The 15,797-nt window shown below is 47.1% G+C and overlaps 7 protein-coding genes across 7 annotated transcripts; 2 read left to right on the top strand and 5 right to left on the bottom strand.

The window, feature by feature from the left end:
* Positions 1-215: 215 nt before the first annotated feature.
* N7533_004929 (putative Na/H antiporter) lies at positions 216-2,142 on the bottom strand (the record flags this gene model as incomplete). The annotated part of the gene is made up of 5 exons (XM_057101579.1): positions 216-584; positions 668-1,076; positions 1,135-1,217; positions 1,285-1,958; positions 2,025-2,142. The coding sequence occupies 5 exons, from the start codon at positions 2,140-2,142 to the stop codon at positions 216-218; spliced, it is 1,653 nt and encodes a 550-aa protein (XP_056961209.1).
* A 511-nt stretch (positions 2,143-2,653) lies between these two features.
* N7533_004928 (RNA-DNA hybrid ribonuclease) lies at positions 2,654-4,072 on the bottom strand (the record flags this gene model as incomplete). The annotated part of the gene is made up of 3 exons (XM_057101578.1): positions 2,654-3,080; positions 3,169-3,745; positions 3,865-4,072. 3 exons carry the CDS (start codon positions 4,070-4,072, stop codon positions 2,654-2,656), a joined length of 1,212 nt encoding a protein of 403 aa, XP_056961208.1.
* Positions 4,073-4,703: 631 nt separating this feature from the next.
* Positions 4,704-6,043, bottom strand: N7533_004927 (nitronate monooxygenase; the record flags this gene model as incomplete). The annotated part of the gene is made up of 5 exons (XM_057101577.1): positions 4,704-4,812; positions 4,872-5,134; positions 5,188-5,216; positions 5,280-5,810; positions 5,908-6,043. The coding sequence occupies 5 exons, from the start codon at positions 6,041-6,043 to the stop codon at positions 4,704-4,706; spliced, it is 1,068 nt and encodes a 355-aa protein (XP_056961207.1).
* A 991-nt stretch (positions 6,044-7,034) lies between these two features.
* Positions 7,035-10,613, top strand: N7533_004926 (WD40 repeat domain-containing protein; the record flags this gene model as incomplete). The annotated part of the gene is made up of 3 exons (XM_057101576.1): positions 7,035-7,119; positions 7,177-8,696; positions 8,751-10,613. 3 exons carry the CDS (start codon positions 7,035-7,037, stop codon positions 10,611-10,613), a joined length of 3,468 nt encoding a protein of 1,155 aa, XP_056961206.1.
* Positions 10,614-11,558: 945 nt separating this feature from the next.
* Positions 11,559-12,209, bottom strand: N7533_004925 (cupin domain-containing protein; the record flags this gene model as incomplete). The annotated part of the gene is made up of 1 exon (XM_057101575.1): positions 11,559-12,209. One exon carries the CDS (start codon positions 12,207-12,209, stop codon positions 11,559-11,561), a length of 651 nt encoding a protein of 216 aa, XP_056961205.1.
* Positions 12,210-12,893: 684 nt separating this feature from the next.
* Positions 12,894-14,087, bottom strand: N7533_004924 (uncharacterized protein; the record flags this gene model as incomplete). Its single annotated transcript, XM_057101574.1, has 1 exon — positions 12,894-14,087. One exon carries the CDS (start codon positions 14,085-14,087, stop codon positions 12,894-12,896), a length of 1,194 nt encoding a protein of 397 aa, XP_056961204.1.
* Positions 14,088-15,029: 942 nt separating this feature from the next.
* Positions 15,030-15,498, top strand: N7533_004923 (uncharacterized protein; the record flags this gene model as incomplete). The annotated part of the gene is made up of 2 exons (XM_057101573.1): positions 15,030-15,038; positions 15,097-15,498. The coding sequence occupies 2 exons, from the start codon at positions 15,030-15,032 to the stop codon at positions 15,496-15,498; spliced, it is 411 nt and encodes a 136-aa protein (XP_056961203.1).
* Between the last annotated feature and the right edge of the window lie 299 nt (positions 15,499-15,797).

Below are 15,797 nucleotides of genomic sequence, written 5' to 3'. Positions count from 1 at the left end.
ATATAAACAAGAACGAATCAAAATATGCAGAAATAACTGGACGCATCCCCCTCTCTTCAACACAAAAAAACAGTACGCAACAAATCTCAACAAAAGATTGTCATAATCTCTCAGACAAGAAGGGATCATATATCCCTATTTAATATCTTAAAGATATCAACTTGAAACCCCAGATATATAACGGTCAGCGAAGCCCCACGCTCCATGGCCGCCAATCAAACAACATGGGCCTCAGAAGCCTCTACACCCTCACTCGAAAGAGCCGGAGAGTCATGAATAACAAGGTGAACAGGTCGTTCTGGTTCATCCGTCTGTCCCGCGCCGGGCTGTTGCTCGTTTGCGGGCGGATGAATGACCGAGCGGCCAATGCGGAAAATGGGCGGGTTCGGTGTCGATGAACGGACACCACGCTTGCGAGATCGGAAGCTATCATCGGACAGCGGGATGGCAGTGCTATGTGTGGTACGTGAGTTGGAAATAGGCACTGGTTCGGGCTCGTCGATGCTTGTGCTTATGGCGCTTGAAATTGTTCGGGGGAGGTTGTAGCCGGCTTTTCCGATGGGGACGGATAGACCGTGTACGATCTTGGAACGAGTTAGTATCGGTCGTTTTGGGGGGGTGGGGGTGATCTGATCTGATCTGATTTCTTGGGGAAAAGGAAACTCACAATGCTGCAAATCACCAAGAACCATACCACGATGTTCACGGCGTCGGCGACTCTTTGGGCATCCTCTCGGGTTTTGCCGTCGACTTTTATGTCGAGGAGGAACTCTCTGCTGATTGAAAGGTAAAAGATCGCGCCGACGCCGATAGGACCGAAGAATCCGACAAAACATGCCTGGGAGATGTGCTCGATCTGGTGGATGTATTTGTGCATGGCGAGGACAATTGGCAATCGGCGAACGATGAGAATGAGGATTCCCAGGAAGACGAGGCGGTACAAGGGGATGATGTCGTTGTTTAAGAAGGATGGCCAGGGGCAAACAGCGCCAAACCACATGAAGACAGCTAAGTTGAGCAGCATGTCGATGGTAGGTTGGAGAGAGTCATCCATGGTTTCAAGGCGAAACCAATCACTAGAACATGGGTCAGAAATCTCATCTCTTAGGGCTCAGTTTTCAAGGAACAACGTACTCTTGCGTGAAGACATTTCCGGCAATAAAACATGCGAGAAGATCATCGGTTCCGATAAGACCGCAAGTTCCCACAACAAATAGCTAGATATAGAGGATTTCCGAGTTAGCAAGACAACATAACAAGCCATCTCGATATTTCAAAACTTACTGCGAGCGCAATTGCGAAAACCAGAAAGCTCTCCCGGTCCACGTAATGCTTTTCTTCCGCCCAGTGAAGTAGTTTTCTAGCCAACCAGCCAGTAACAGTGCCATAAACAACACTGAGCAAAATGGTATAGACCCAAGTTTCATAGAACCATAAACCCATAGCCTTCCCTCCACCGCCAGTATATCCCGCCCCGTTCATACCAAGATACTTTAGCAAGTAAATGCCAAAGAAAAGGAACGGATACCCAAGACCATCATTAGCACCGGACTCGGCGACGATAATTCGCTGCAGTGGGCGGGGGACATGCTTGTCGGCGAATTTGCCTTTGACAATCGAATTGGATAAAACAGGATCTGTGGGTGTCACGCAAGCAGCCACGATCAGAGCATGCAGGAACTCGAAGTTTGGAATCATAGCCCATATAACGAGACTACTGCATAGCCACATTGCAATCATTCCAGGACCCAGAAGCAGCGATAAACTCCGCCATTCGATCTGCAGGTACCGCTTTGGCAATTGCACTCCGGCCAGGACCAGCTGCACGCCGAGTACCAGACGTGTGAAGTGCAGGGTGATTGCATCGAGGTTTTCCTGCGAGTGCAGCGCGTAGTCTGCGGGTCTTATGAAATTGGCTGCATGAGGCGAGAATGCCACGCCGGCAAGCAGTGAAATCACTAGATATACATCAATACTGTGAACTGGGCTATTGGGTTTAAATGGTGAATATTGCCCCGACTTACGTGCTTCAGAGAGATAGAATTGCTCCTTGCAAAGATAAGAGACAAGTCCGAAAAGAGAGACGAAGCCTCCAAGTGTCGCGCAGACTATGTTGAAGTTGATCAATGCGAGGGTCGGCATGTTGGCCCCTTGCAGTGTGCGGCACAATGTGCAACCTGCGTGCTTATACGCTGGATTGCCTGAATATAAAGCCGGATATGTCTGGTTATCTGGTTGAAATGGGTTACTCGACAGATGCGAGTTCAATGAGAGTCAGATGAGATCACGATCACGTCTGGTCAATATGAGCCGTGCCACAAAGAGTATGGGCAGAAACAGCAAGCGAGTGTTATTCAATCATGGATTGGATAGTGAGAGATGAGTTTGTGGAGATCATATGGAAGAGTATCGGTCGCCAAGTAAGCCAAGCCACGGTTGGAGAAGAAGCCTTAGGATTGCAGATTGCAGATGCGGTTGTTGTGGAGGGGAAATCTTGGTGTTGCGGGCGGACATCGGCGGTGATTTCCAACCCGCTCATTCGCCAAGATCTACACAACTTTAGCCCGATCTACACAAGTTAAGGACTTTACAGTTTAACCAAATGGCGATGGTACAGTATTTTTCCATGGCGTTATTCATGATTACTTCGAGTTCAGAAATCCTCCTCCAGCAGCTCATCAGGCAAGTCGCGACTGGCTTCCAGTGCCTCGGCCTTCTCAGCGACACCTCTGTGAGCACCATTCACAGCCAACCGATCGGCAGCCTCGTTTCCAGGATCTTTCGCATGGCCTTTGACCCACTCGAATAGCGTCTTCACTTTCAGTTGCCCTCGTTCTTCGATATTCACGAGAATAGATTCCACCAGGTCCTTATTTTCTACCGGCTTGCCGTCTTTCGTCGTCCAGTTATTGCGCTGCCAATTCTTATACCACACCGTTACACAGTCAATTGCATATCGGCTATCCGTCACGATCGTTACATCGCGATGGCGAGGAGCAATATCCAAAGCACGGATAATGGCTGTTAACTCCGCGCGCTGGTTGGTCTGGCGATTGCCTTTCAATGGCTCCGAGACATTTCTGCTAGCATGACGAACGTGAGTCAGAGAACTAACATCCTTGAAGGCGAAAAAAAAGAAAAAGTAAATAATGAAGGAACAAAACAAACCTTGAATCTCCCGGTCCAAAGAAAACCCCAACTCCAGCCGATGCCAACGCAGTGCCATTTCGCAATGAGCTCCCATCGGTATATATCCGTAACATCCCCGGTATCCCGCTCACTTGTGTCTTGGTAGCCACCTTCTTCGAAGCATCCTTGTAAACGACCTTGCCCGTAGCCGGGTCTAGCATAACATTCGGATCAAACCCATCTTCCGCCCCGCGCGGCAGTGGCCCATCTCCAGCTGGGTATTCAATCCCGTCTGGATCTTTGGGGTTCTCACTTTCGGCTCCATGGGCGCCGGCTGGTTGTTTGACGTCTCCGAATCCGACCGCGGGTGGGACCCTTTGTGCGCCTCCTGCTTTCACGAATGCCTCTGCTTCTTCCCGGGTGGAGAATTTCCGATATCGCGGCCTTGTCACGCCGCGGATTTGTTCTTGTGCTGTGGCCCAGTCTGTGTACACTCCGGGCGCGCGACCACGCTGAATGCCGTAGAATCTGGGCTCGGAGCTTTGCGCGGAAGCTCCGCTAATCCTGCCGCCTGTCAGGAACGCATTGGCGTCTTCAAAGGTGAGAAATGATTGGACTATAATGTTGCGCGTGAATTTGTTAGCTTTATTAGTTCCGGGATGTAGTTTCGGGAGGGCGAAAAATGTTCAAGGCCAGGCAGTGCATTGAATATGCGGGCCTGGGGGGGCAACTTACAGATTGCGCCCTTGAATCCTGTAATTTGTGCTAGACAGTCTTGCCACCCTTCATAAACACCCGGTGTGAATCCATTCTTGACAGCATAATATTTTGTACCGCTCGTTCTTTTGCGCTTGGTGCCCGCGGCCGGCGAGGCAGAGGGTCGTGAACGCGGCGAAGCTTTCGATCCGGGCGCCGGGCTAGGCGATGGAGTGGTCTCGTTCATGGAGTCGGTCTGGTTGTCGCGAATTCCCGTGAAGTGGGATATTGTAGGAAGAGGAGAAAGAGAGGCGTGGGGTCGCGTATGGAGATTCTGTCGCGGTTGCAACCCAGTGCGAATTATCCAAGGTCGCGCAGTGAATCGCGGGCGACAGCTCAAAAGGAAACTTTGGAGCCCCAGTATTGGAGCTAAAGAACGGACTGGAAGGTAAATTGTGAAGACCCCGTGTTTTGGGAGAGTCGAGATGTTATGCAGTGAGAGGGAGAGAGAGGAGGGAGCTCTTGATGTGTTTCAAAGGTAACGAGGGGGGGTCGAAGTCAAAAGGAGGGGGGAAGGGGGGAGACCTTGCCTGTTTGGGACTGTCGCAGTGGGAAAAGGGCAAGAGAAATTTTAAAAGTAAAATATTTAAAATAAAAGTCAACAGAAATTCATATCCAACGGGAAATAGACAGCGACTTGTCTTTTTGACCTTTTAATATGCAAGTTCGACTTGAGAACAATCATATTTTGTTCATAAGAAGTGCAGCTCGACATCTAGGCTTGGAGATGGCTATTTCAAGCTCACACCGTGAAATACTGCACAATTATTTCACTATGCAATCCAGACTATCTTGAAAGCTTTCAAACAATCCTCGAGCTAGATGTTTGCCGTGATTCTCGCCACAACCTCCTTGACTTCCTGCTGTATACCTTTAATCAACTCGTCCACAGAAACCACAGCATCGATAACTCCAACGCTTGCACCACTATAGAAGTTTATTAGTCGCATTTCACACCACCAGGAAGAATAATTCAGGCCACATACGCCCACACTGTTCGTCGATGGTCTTGTCCCATCTTTCTAGCATCATTATACCGCTGGATGACCTCTTCATCGGTAACACCGGACTGGGAATCCGTATAGCTGATTCCAATCACAGCTCTCCCATCATATTGCGCCGGCCAAACATCAGTTGATTGAAACACGTCATGCTGGACCGATTTGACCGTCGAAACAGCACCGTCGGTGGCCGAGACGATTGTCTGCTTGATTTGCTCTGGTGCAGGACACTCTGCAGTCGCGACGAACTAGATTCAGTCTGTCAGCTTGTTTCTCTCTAAGATTCACAGCCCCTTCTTACTCTTGTTCCCATAACAATTCCATCAGCACCTATTTGATGCGGTTAATATTTGCCCAGAGACCATCAACAAAGACGTAAGATGTATCACTTACCAAGCCCTAGAGCGGCAACACACCCTCGCCCATCAACAATCCCTCCAGCCCCCAAAATAGCAATACGATCAGAAGCAGACTTCGCACGCACTGCATCGCGCACCTCAGGTAAAAGAGACATAAGACCAGCCCCCTGCGCCCACTGATGCCCACCCGCATCCGTACCCTGCGCAACAAGAACATCCACACCCTCATCTATAGCCTCTTTAGCAGATTGCACAGTACCGACTTGAACGAATATCTTGACATCCCAGCCATTCTGTTTCTGAGAATCACGAATAATTTGGACGAGGGATCCGTGGTCGATATCTGCTTTTGGGAAAGCTAGCCAGATGGCGGCGACCCGGTACTTTGCCAGGATGGTGACGGCATTTTCAAATCCCACGGGACTGAATGTGATAAAGCCGACGCCGATGGGTAGGGTTTCTGTTGAGGTAGTTCCTGTAATTGAGCGGGTATGTACTAGGCTCTTCTCTAGGTCTGACAGGTGTGTTGATTCGGGCTTGAAGTTGAAGCCGCCGCTGATGAAGCCTGGATGGGGTTAACTAAGTGATCTAAATTGACTCCGTGTTGTAGTAATAGTTTCGAGGTTTATTCTTCGTGTTTGGCTTAAGAGGACATAACATACCCAGACCACCAGCTTGGTTGACGGCGTTCGCCATCTCAGGGTCCGTGAATCCGAGCATCGGGGCATTGGCGATGAAGGGACTGGTTGTGTGGGGAAACCACTTCTGCAGAAGCTTTTTAGATTCAAGGGCTGTCATTTTGCAGTTTATAACGTTTCTCGGCCTGATTATACGTTATCTTGAAAGACGTGAAAGGCGATGCGGTCTTAGGATGATGGTGGGGTTCCGTGAGTCTCCGCCCCTCATTGTAAGATCTTACGGCGGTCATATAGTGTGATTTAGTGGATAGCTGGCCTAGTTCTGTCAGCTTGAAAAGAATACATTGGTGGATTTAATAGCTCTTCCTTCATCTTCTTCTTTGTTGGGCAAGCAAAAAGATGAGTAGCATCATAATGCAGTAGCCAATCAATGCTGTATGTAGGACAGAATATAAAAAGACAAAAAAGAAATTGAGAATGAATATGGCGCCACCCGGATTCGAACCGGGGCCACCTCGGAATTGGAAATTGCTACTATCCACTATAGGACAGTAAACGACCACAACGAGGCATCTTAACCAGCTTGACTATAGCACCTTATTTGATGAAGAATGACACCAACTAGTGCAACATAAGGCAAGACTATTTACTACCCCATAAAAAAAGCCAAGTCCTATCAAAACATACAATTTTCTGCCATTTAATTTCCCTCAAAATAGCTGCCATTTTTATCAATTTTTTTCTTAATAAATGAGCACGAAATCTACAATTTATTCACTCTGCTATATTCAAGTTGTTGGTGCCCAGGTGGCCCCATGGTCATGGTCATCAACTTTTAGTAGCAGAGAAGGCTGCTATGGCTTAGAGCCTAATCCGTGAATTTACTAGTATTTCCAATGTTGGCAACCTTGTAAACCGCTAAATCCAATCTTTATTCAAAGTAGATGCTTATTAGTAGCTATTTTAAATTGACCTATAGCTTCAAGTTGTTTCCAGCCCCCATCGAGTCACCTGACAGTTGAGTTGCCTAGATGCATGACCCCTCGTCACCTCAGCTGGGCGCTAAAGATGATCTTCCGTAGCTACGTACTCTGTACAATCAGCATATTTCAAGGCTGCGTCACTCGAGACCTGGAGTGCGGCGTGGAATTATGGCATCTAATAATTTTGGTCACGCAAACAGAGGACTACAGATCGGAGTGAACAACGCCCCTATTAGTACGGAAATCTATCAGTGTATGTTGACTCCACTCGTTCAAAATAAATTTTTCACTGACGGTCAACTTTTCATAGCATACACAATTGAAGATATCGACCGATTTTGCATGCAGAATTTAGCTTGCCCTGACTCGTTTGTCGTCAAAAACCGACTCAAGGCAGCCAAAGACAAACTGCACCGTCAATCGTGGGAATGGATTCTTCAAACCCCGGAATATCAAAGTTGGATGGGTGATTCAGAAATTTCTCTGCTCTGGATCAAGGGCGGGGCAGGGAAAGGAAAAACCATGATGGCGATTGGTCTCATCGAAGAGCTTTCGAAGCAACGCGAGAATACGGTAGCATATTTCTTTTGCCAAAACGCTGACCGAGAGCTCAATACCCTTGAATCGATTATCAAGGGGCTGATCTTAGGGCTGGTTAATCAGAACACTGAGCTGAAAGCATCTCTACGACGTCGATGGGATACCCAAAGAGAACGTTTTACTGAGGACTGTACCTCATGGCGAAATCTGTGGGACATCCTGTTCGAGATGCTGGCGAGCCAGTGCAAGCTCTCGAGTGTCTATTTGGTCGTGGATGCTCTTGACGAGTGCCAGGATGGTGGCATGGCTGAATTTTTGAGGCTTATTGTTCGGAATGGCCTGGACCAGCCAAAACTCAAATGGCTCTTGACAAGTCGACCGTTGGATAGTGCCGAGCGGGCATTACTAACAGGGCATGAACAAACACAAGTCAGCTTAGAGCTCAATTTTTCGTCCATCTCGCAAGCTGTCGACGCTTACATATCCCAAAAAGTGGATGAGCTGAGTGCTTTCCAGAGATACAAGGCACCACTAAAAAGCGAGATAAGGTTGGAGCTCTCTAAAAAGGCCGAAGGAACTTTTCTCTGGGTCAGTCTAGTGTGCAAGAAACTCGAGAATGTGCCGCAAGAGAGAGCTCTAGGAACCATCCAAGACTTACCACCCGGTCTGGATGCGCTTTACGATCGGGCATTAGACCAACTGCGCGACAGCAAAACAGACGATACAAAAAAGTGTATGCGGCTCCTGAAGGCGATGATGCTTGTATATCGACCTTTGAATGTGGTTGAAGTCTCAGCTGTTACAGGACTAGCCGACGAAGACAATGAGGGATTAGTCAATCGCTGTGCATCATTTATAAGGAGACAGGCAAACAAAATTGAGTTTGTTCACCAATCTACTCGAGACTACCTAGCAGAGGAAAAAACCCAGTCAATTTTTCAGCTTTATACGAGCTTTGGACATCATGATATTCTCCAAGGCTGTCTTTCTCAGTTATCTGAGCGCCTCAAGGTCAATCTGTTAGACTTACCGCGACCCGACTCTACCAGAAACCCATCGGAGCCACTGAGCCAGGAAGAAACAGTCAAAATATCTTGTCTGGACTATGCAGCTACATTTTGGGTGCGCCATTTCGAAAATGTCGATCATGCGATCAATCAAAGTGAAACTCTGGAGAACGTCAGAGTATTTCTATACTCGAAGTTCTTGGAATGGCTTGAATATCTTAGCCTTTCGGGCAGGCTGTCTTTAGCCCCTGGATTTCTTGAAACATTGGGACCCTTAACCAAGGTTAGCTTACAGCTTGCAATTATTCAATTGGATTTGTGCTTACAATATTTACAGAACGACACTTCAACTGCTGGATTTGTGCGAGACGCCGCACGTTTCATACCACGACACTACCACACTATGACGCACTGGCCACTTCAGATCTATAGCTCTGCTATCTTTTTCAGCCCCGATTCAAGCATCGTGAGGAGGAAAAATCTGGACAAAGTTCCAAAATATTTGCGCCAAGTCTCTCCTGTGGAAGATAGGTGGCCTTCAGTGATACAGACGCTAGAATCTCAATGGACTGGTATTGCCGCATTCTCACCAGATGGCAAGTGGGTTGTATCAGGCGATGAGATGGGAAAGTTAACCCTATGGGACTCAGTAGGCTCTCCCTCGAAAACATGGAAGGGGCATAGATCAGAGGTCCTTTCAGTCGCATTCTCACCCGATGGCAAAAGAATTGTTTCTGGATCCAAGGATCATACTATCAAGCTCTGGAGCTTGACGGGCGCTCTTGAGAAGACACTAAATGGGCATTCAAAACCAGTTCTTTCAGTCGCATTCTCACCAGATGGCAAAAGAATTGTTTCTGGATCCGGTGATCATACTATCAAGCTCTGGAGCTTGACGGGCGCTCTTGAGAAGACACTAAAGGGCCACTCGGGCCGAGTTCAATCAGTCGCATTCTCACCAGATGGCAAAAGAATTGTTTCTGGATCCGATGATCATACTATCAAGCTCTGGAGCTTGACGGGCGCTCTTGAGAAGACCCTAAAGGGTCACTCGAGAAAAGTTTGTACAGTGGTATTCTCGCCGGATGGTACAAGAATTGCGTCCGCGTCCTGGGACAATACTTCGAAGCTCTGGGATTTGATAGGTGGGCCTGAAGATACTTTTCAGCACCCAGAGTTCCATGCTGCGACCTTCTCGCCTGATATCAAGCGTCTTGCATTGATCAGTGGTTCTTCGGCAATCAATATATGTAAAACTGCAGATGATTCAGGGGAGAAAATCAATGGGCATTCAAATCCCCGCGATGTTACTGGTCTGGAATTTTCGCCCAACGGCAAGCAAATCGCGTCTGGCTCCGGAGATGGTTATATCACACTGTGGTGTGCTGCAACAGGCGACCGCCAGAGAGTTTTCGAACATCAATCAGACAGAATTAACCTTATATCATTCTCATTCGACGGTAGTTATGTCATTTCATATGATTATCGTCGCATTTCAAATTATATTGTTCCTACAATCAATATATGGAACACCGAAACAGGAGAATCGGAGAAAACTATCCAACAGTCCCCGAGTTTAATTCAGGCAATCTCATTTTTACCTGATGGCAAACACTTCATATTGAGCCGCTACTCTGAAGCTTTTAACGACCAAGCCGCAATTATTGAGATATGGAATATAACAACAGGTGAAAACAGAAATATCATGAGACACCCCGAGCATATCATTGCACTCGCAATTTCACCCTGCGGGAAATATATTGCATCAAGCTCCAGAATATCTACCATAAATCTATGGAACATCGCCGATTTTTTTAAAATCTCGAAGCTCAGGGGCCGTTTCTTCAGAAGACTCTTGAAACCTCGACATCTCGAATGTATTGAGACATCAGAGTGGGTCTACAGCATGAGATTCTCAGAAGATGGCCAATACCTGCAGACCGAATATGGAGCAATCATGCTTAAGGATGCCGGCTTAAAGCCGATTATTTTGACAAGTCTCTATATCCACGACCAATGGATAAAATATGGAGATGACATTCGTTGTCTTCGGCTACCAAAAGACTACGATGGCCGGCATTGGAAGGCCCATGGTGATCAAGTGGCTATTGGACTTGATAATGGCGAAGTCTTTGTGTTGAATATCAGGAGAAGTTGCGTGCGGTCAATGTTGGAGCAGACTCTTGGCATGGGGGTTTAGAAGATTATCCAGTGGATTTCTTCTAGATAAGAAAGCCAACGGATGATATACGAAGAAAAACACTAAATCAAATTTCACAAGAAGTGGGAACTTGCACACTTGGGTCGAGTCTCAGCTGAGCGATCATCTCGTAGGAACCTGTGCCCGCCTGGCCTAGGGAAGCTATGCTAGCCAGGGGCGCTCATTTAAAAGCTATAGACGCTCAGATATCCGCAATAAGTGAACGAAAGGATATTTACTTGAAAACTAGAGGATGCTATATATTTCAGTTATTATGCCTAGACTGACAATTAGATGAATAGTGTTTACAGTCACGGTGCTGGTGGTCAATCCTGAGACTGGAATTTGCATCATAAAACCCTATAAAATGACACATCTAGACCGAATTATAAACATTTCAAGCCCGGGCCGCAGGAATCTTTCATTGGCTGATAGAAAATCCGAGGCTCGGGTAAGTAGCGAGAACCGAGTCGTTGCGGCGAGTTTCGCCGACAATTTTGTAGCGTAAACCCAAATATTCGGGTTGAATCCTACTCTGCTTGAATTTGGCATGTTATAGGAATTGAGGGATTAAGAAGTTTATAGTCGGGCGAAACCCTCATAATTTGATCCCGAATCCGTAGACAAATACCATGATGGAAAAAACGAGCACTTATAGCCCTGGGGCTCTTAATTCTTTTTTGTTTGATAGAAGCGACAATAATAAAAATTTGGCCTTATATGATTCTGTGTTTTATCCATCTCACAAATATATTAAGTCCAAAAGCTGATGGGTCTAGCTACTTCAAGTTCTATACAAGTCTTGACTGACAAATACTAGGCCCTCCATTCTTCTTGGACTTTGAAGTTAATTAATAGAATCAAACTGATAATCGGACGCTTTCTACCTAGCAGAATAGGACTATCGCTTGGCTACCCCGCATCTGATAAACTTCATTGGAGACGTCATGGCCGCTTCCAGTACTCATTTATACCACCATTACTTCCAAAACAAGGATCCATGTGAGGAATTGGAACATTCCAAACAGACTCAAAATCCCCAACATGATCTCCCCCTTCCGACCATCCACAAACCAAGTCGCGGGGGTAAGCCCCCATCATAGTAAACCCCGAAACCTCAAGCTCTCCAATAGCCTTCCTAGAATCCTCAGATAACATAGGGCCACCTCCAGCCAAGCCTATTGTATCTGAATTCGGCGCAGTGGGGTTATAAGACTTATGCGCAACACCGGCCGGAACGAGAAAAACGTCACCGACATTGGCGTCGGAGTACATGGCACCATCTTCTGAGGCTGTGCCGTATGTATGATTATGAGCGTCATCTCCAAAGTCTGCAGTGCCCCAACGAATCTTGCCTGGGCCGGATAGGACTATCATCACTTCGTGTGTGTCGACGTGGTAGTGTGAGCGCTGATAATGGCCATATGTCGCTACCCACTGTGTATCCCATCCGTTTTCTTTGAATGTGTTGAATGCGAGTGTAGTGTCTACTTTTCCGTCACGGATGAAACAGCCCTTGTAAAGCAAAAGTGGCTTTGTGGAGTTTGGGACCAGCTTTGTGGGTTTGATATCGTAGGTGATTATTTGTTGGGCCATTTTCATTATAGAGGGGGCTTGTGGAATATTAGACAATAGATACGAGTCAATACCCACCCGCATCCCTGTTGGATTTATAAGTCGCTAGAAGTAGTCTGACTCCGAAAGAAGACAAATATCCCGATCGTGGCGATTATGGGTACTTGTGTCGGAGCCTGGCTTCACACGCATGCACTCGGGGATTTTGGCCGTAGTGGGGTCGTCAACCCCACCCCATTATTAAACAACTTAGGATTATAACTAAAGCAGTATATCGTTACTCTTTCGTTAAGTTAACACTGTTTCTTTCTTGATACAAAGAAAAAGCCACCGGTCAGCTGTATTTGAATAAAAACAATCCGACTGTATTAGATGAAGGGAAATTTTCACCTCTTTCGGGTTTGGCCATGGTTAAAGCTATGGTAGTCTGCGATGCTAAATCCAGGTGTGTTTTTTAAAGCATTATAAAATATCTCTATCAGCAAGAATAGTTGAGGTTTTCTGCCTCGCACTGTGGCCAGAGGCTATTCGTGAACCTAATGCCTTCCATATATCCACGTTCCGCTTCAAAATTCACATAACACGCAGCTCCAGCCTCTTGACACCTCTGCTGTAGCCCCTCAACCTTCACAATGGTCTCTGGGGTACTGTTTCCATCGTATATCTCAATATAAAACGTTATCCTGGGGAACTTCGCTGAGGTGGCTATCTCCGCCAAGTCATCCAACACGACGCAGAACTCCCCCCCCACGCAACGTCCAAGACCAATATCTCCAGCGACGAGGGAATAACATCTCTTATATTCTGTTTAGGTAAATCTTGTTCGTTGTATCCCACCAGGTTGGATAGGCTGAGACGGAGAAACTTCAACGCAGAAAAATCGACAAATGATCCCATCCACTCCTCATCATTCTCACCGCCTCCTCCGAAGTCATCGTTCCCAAGCCAGAAAGCCTCGAGTGTAGATTTGTGCAGTGAGAGGGAATCGTATATTTTGCGGGGCTGGAGGTCACTGCATGAGATCGTTGCTCCACCATGGATGATCCGGAAAGACTTTAGTGCTTTGCAGGCCTGGATCCATTCTCGCATTCCCTGCTCGGCATTTGTTGCTGAGAGATCAATATGCGTTACATTTGAGCATCGGGGGGGGAGTTTGACAGTCTTGAGGAGCTCAATAGGGTTGAGCTCGTCATTCTCATCCTCCACGGGCACCGAATCTTCGTCCTCGTCCTCCTTGTCAGACTCCGAGACTTTCCACCCACTGACTTTGCGCACAGATGGAAATCTCAAAAATGGATGCATCTTATACGATTCGACGGCATTTTCTGTATCGTACCAACACATATTGACTTCTTCGAGGTGAGGAAAACAAGCGCCTCCATCTTCAAGAGCCTTTTTGAGCATCCTGTCGACATGAGAGGAACCGAACGGGAATTCAAAGCCGATTTTCCGTAGACCAGTCAATCGCGGAATGAGCAATGCCACCCAGGCATCGTCGACAAACGTCTCGAGATCGTGTAGCCATTTCAACTTCTCTTCTTCGGTGTAATCAGTTGCTTCGCCAACTAATTTTCGAATAAGATCGCCGTCAAAGTCGAGTCCATACAAGGCTATTCTTTCTTCGGTTCTTGAGATTTCTTCGGGTCTATATAGAGTGTCCCAGGCCGCAAGTGCTAGAGATAGGACATAACCGGCCAGTTTCGGGTTTCGGGTCACGGTGTAGAGAAATATTGGGACAGCATTCGGTTTCTGTCCTCCGAGGGTCACGTTCGTGTAGAGTTTTCGTTGGAACACGCTGTGCATTCGACGCGAGGTCGATATCAGGCGGGATATGTCCTTCTGGTTGAGGTCACTTCCAACCAAATGGAGGAGTTCGAGCGGCAGTTCGATTAAAGACATTTTTTTATTGCGATTTGTACTTCGCTTATCACTTGTGTAACAATGCAGGTTTATAAACGTATCGTGATGGTCGCGCGGAGGTCGATTTGGCGGCTCTTAGCGTAGGCGGATGTGGGGGGCCGATTCCATATTGATATGGATGCCTGATATTTGGCCAAAATCACAGTGGAGTCGACTAGATTCCGAACGAAAGGGTAGAAAAAAAAATTGAATGTTTAAAAAACAAAGATAACAATACAAAAAGACAAAAACAATAGGAGACTTGGTAATAGCAGCCGAACGCGGTAACCACTGCGCCACTCCGACCAACGTCGGAGCCAGGATTCGAACCTGGGCACCCAAAGGAATTCGGTGAACTTAACCATTGCGCCATCCTATTGTTAAGACCAAAGACGCAGTTTTTGCATATATGTCCTCAGCGTGGAGAACACTATTTCTATCTATATGTGATTTTTTTTTTACTTACGCCATACTATTCCTTGTTCACATCATCAAAATAAATCCTGATATTGTTTAATTACACACCTAGCTTGTTTATGATGGAATATTCCTGTATTTCCTAGCCAAAAGTCTCAGATCCAATATCCAAACTACTGGTATTATACAATAAATGTTACTCCACCAAAAATATATATGCTAGTAGCTCCTGCATCTAAGTGGGTAAACAAACAATCAATTTGGCCACGACGGAGGCTGTCTGGAATAGGCATAGCCATTCTGCCTAGACTCTTAGCCCAAGCCAAAAACCTCAAAAATTTAAACGAGAAAAAAGCAACGACTTTACGAAGCGAGGGACGAGTCCACGTGAGTGGAAGATCATTCCCCTCCGCTCCCCTCCATCCCCATGACCACATCTATTTTCAATCATCCTCAACCTCAACCTCAACCTCAACCTCACCCTCACCCATTTACAACTGGCAGTGACCTTGGACGAACACCATCATGTTCGAGGTGGGACTAGATTCGCATCCTCCAGGGCTCCCCCGCAGTATCTAACTGACAGCCGTAGCGACGAGCCGCCGATCGATATCATCTTCGCATGCACCGAGCCCGATCGGCCGTGCTGACAACAGAAGAATTGGTCGAAGTACGAGCAGCGCAACGGACCTTTGAAGGAGCCTACGTCCGCACCGCACTCTCTCTATTCTCATTTTCGCTAGCCGTGCTGAAGATCTTCACCGCCGAGTTTTATAGCATTGGCGCGCTATTCGCTGTCTATGGGGCGGGAGTCTTGATGATCGGGATGTATCGTCGATCTCAACGGAATCGCCAGTTTTACTACGAAATAGGGGAAGATGGCATCCACCGCCATAAATTCCGGACTAGTGGGAACGCGGTCGTGATTCTGACCGCACTGAGCATTGCAGCATACGTGTGCTTGATCATCTTAACTTTAACTATGCACCACTGAAAGGGGGTGGTGGGTTGTGGCAGAATCGCATCGCATCGCCCTCCCACTGGCAGTTACGTCTGGATCTGGATCTGGGGCCCCGGGGAAGGGTTAAGTGTAACGGGATCTTATCTACACTGTATGGGGCATCCTGCTATTATTGGATTCTTATGCGGTGATATCTGGATAATGTGTGACTCTTCGACCCCCCCTGCGTGATCGCCAAGTCCGCCAAGCTATTTCGTACCACACCATTGGATATCAACCACCTGTTGGCAACGACGGAAGATCGTCGTGACTGTGACTCCGCGGTAGCTTAC

Source organism: Penicillium manginii, assembly GCF_028828005.1.
Source record: "Penicillium manginii strain IBT 31320 chromosome Unknown utg000004l:1.0-7231830.0:1.0-7236170.0, whole genome shotgun sequence".
Classification (NCBI taxonomy): domain Eukaryota; kingdom Fungi; phylum Ascomycota; class Eurotiomycetes; order Eurotiales; family Aspergillaceae; genus Penicillium; species Penicillium manginii.
Note: the sequence above shows the minus strand (reverse complement) of the source record. Positions and strands in the feature narration are given on the sequence as shown.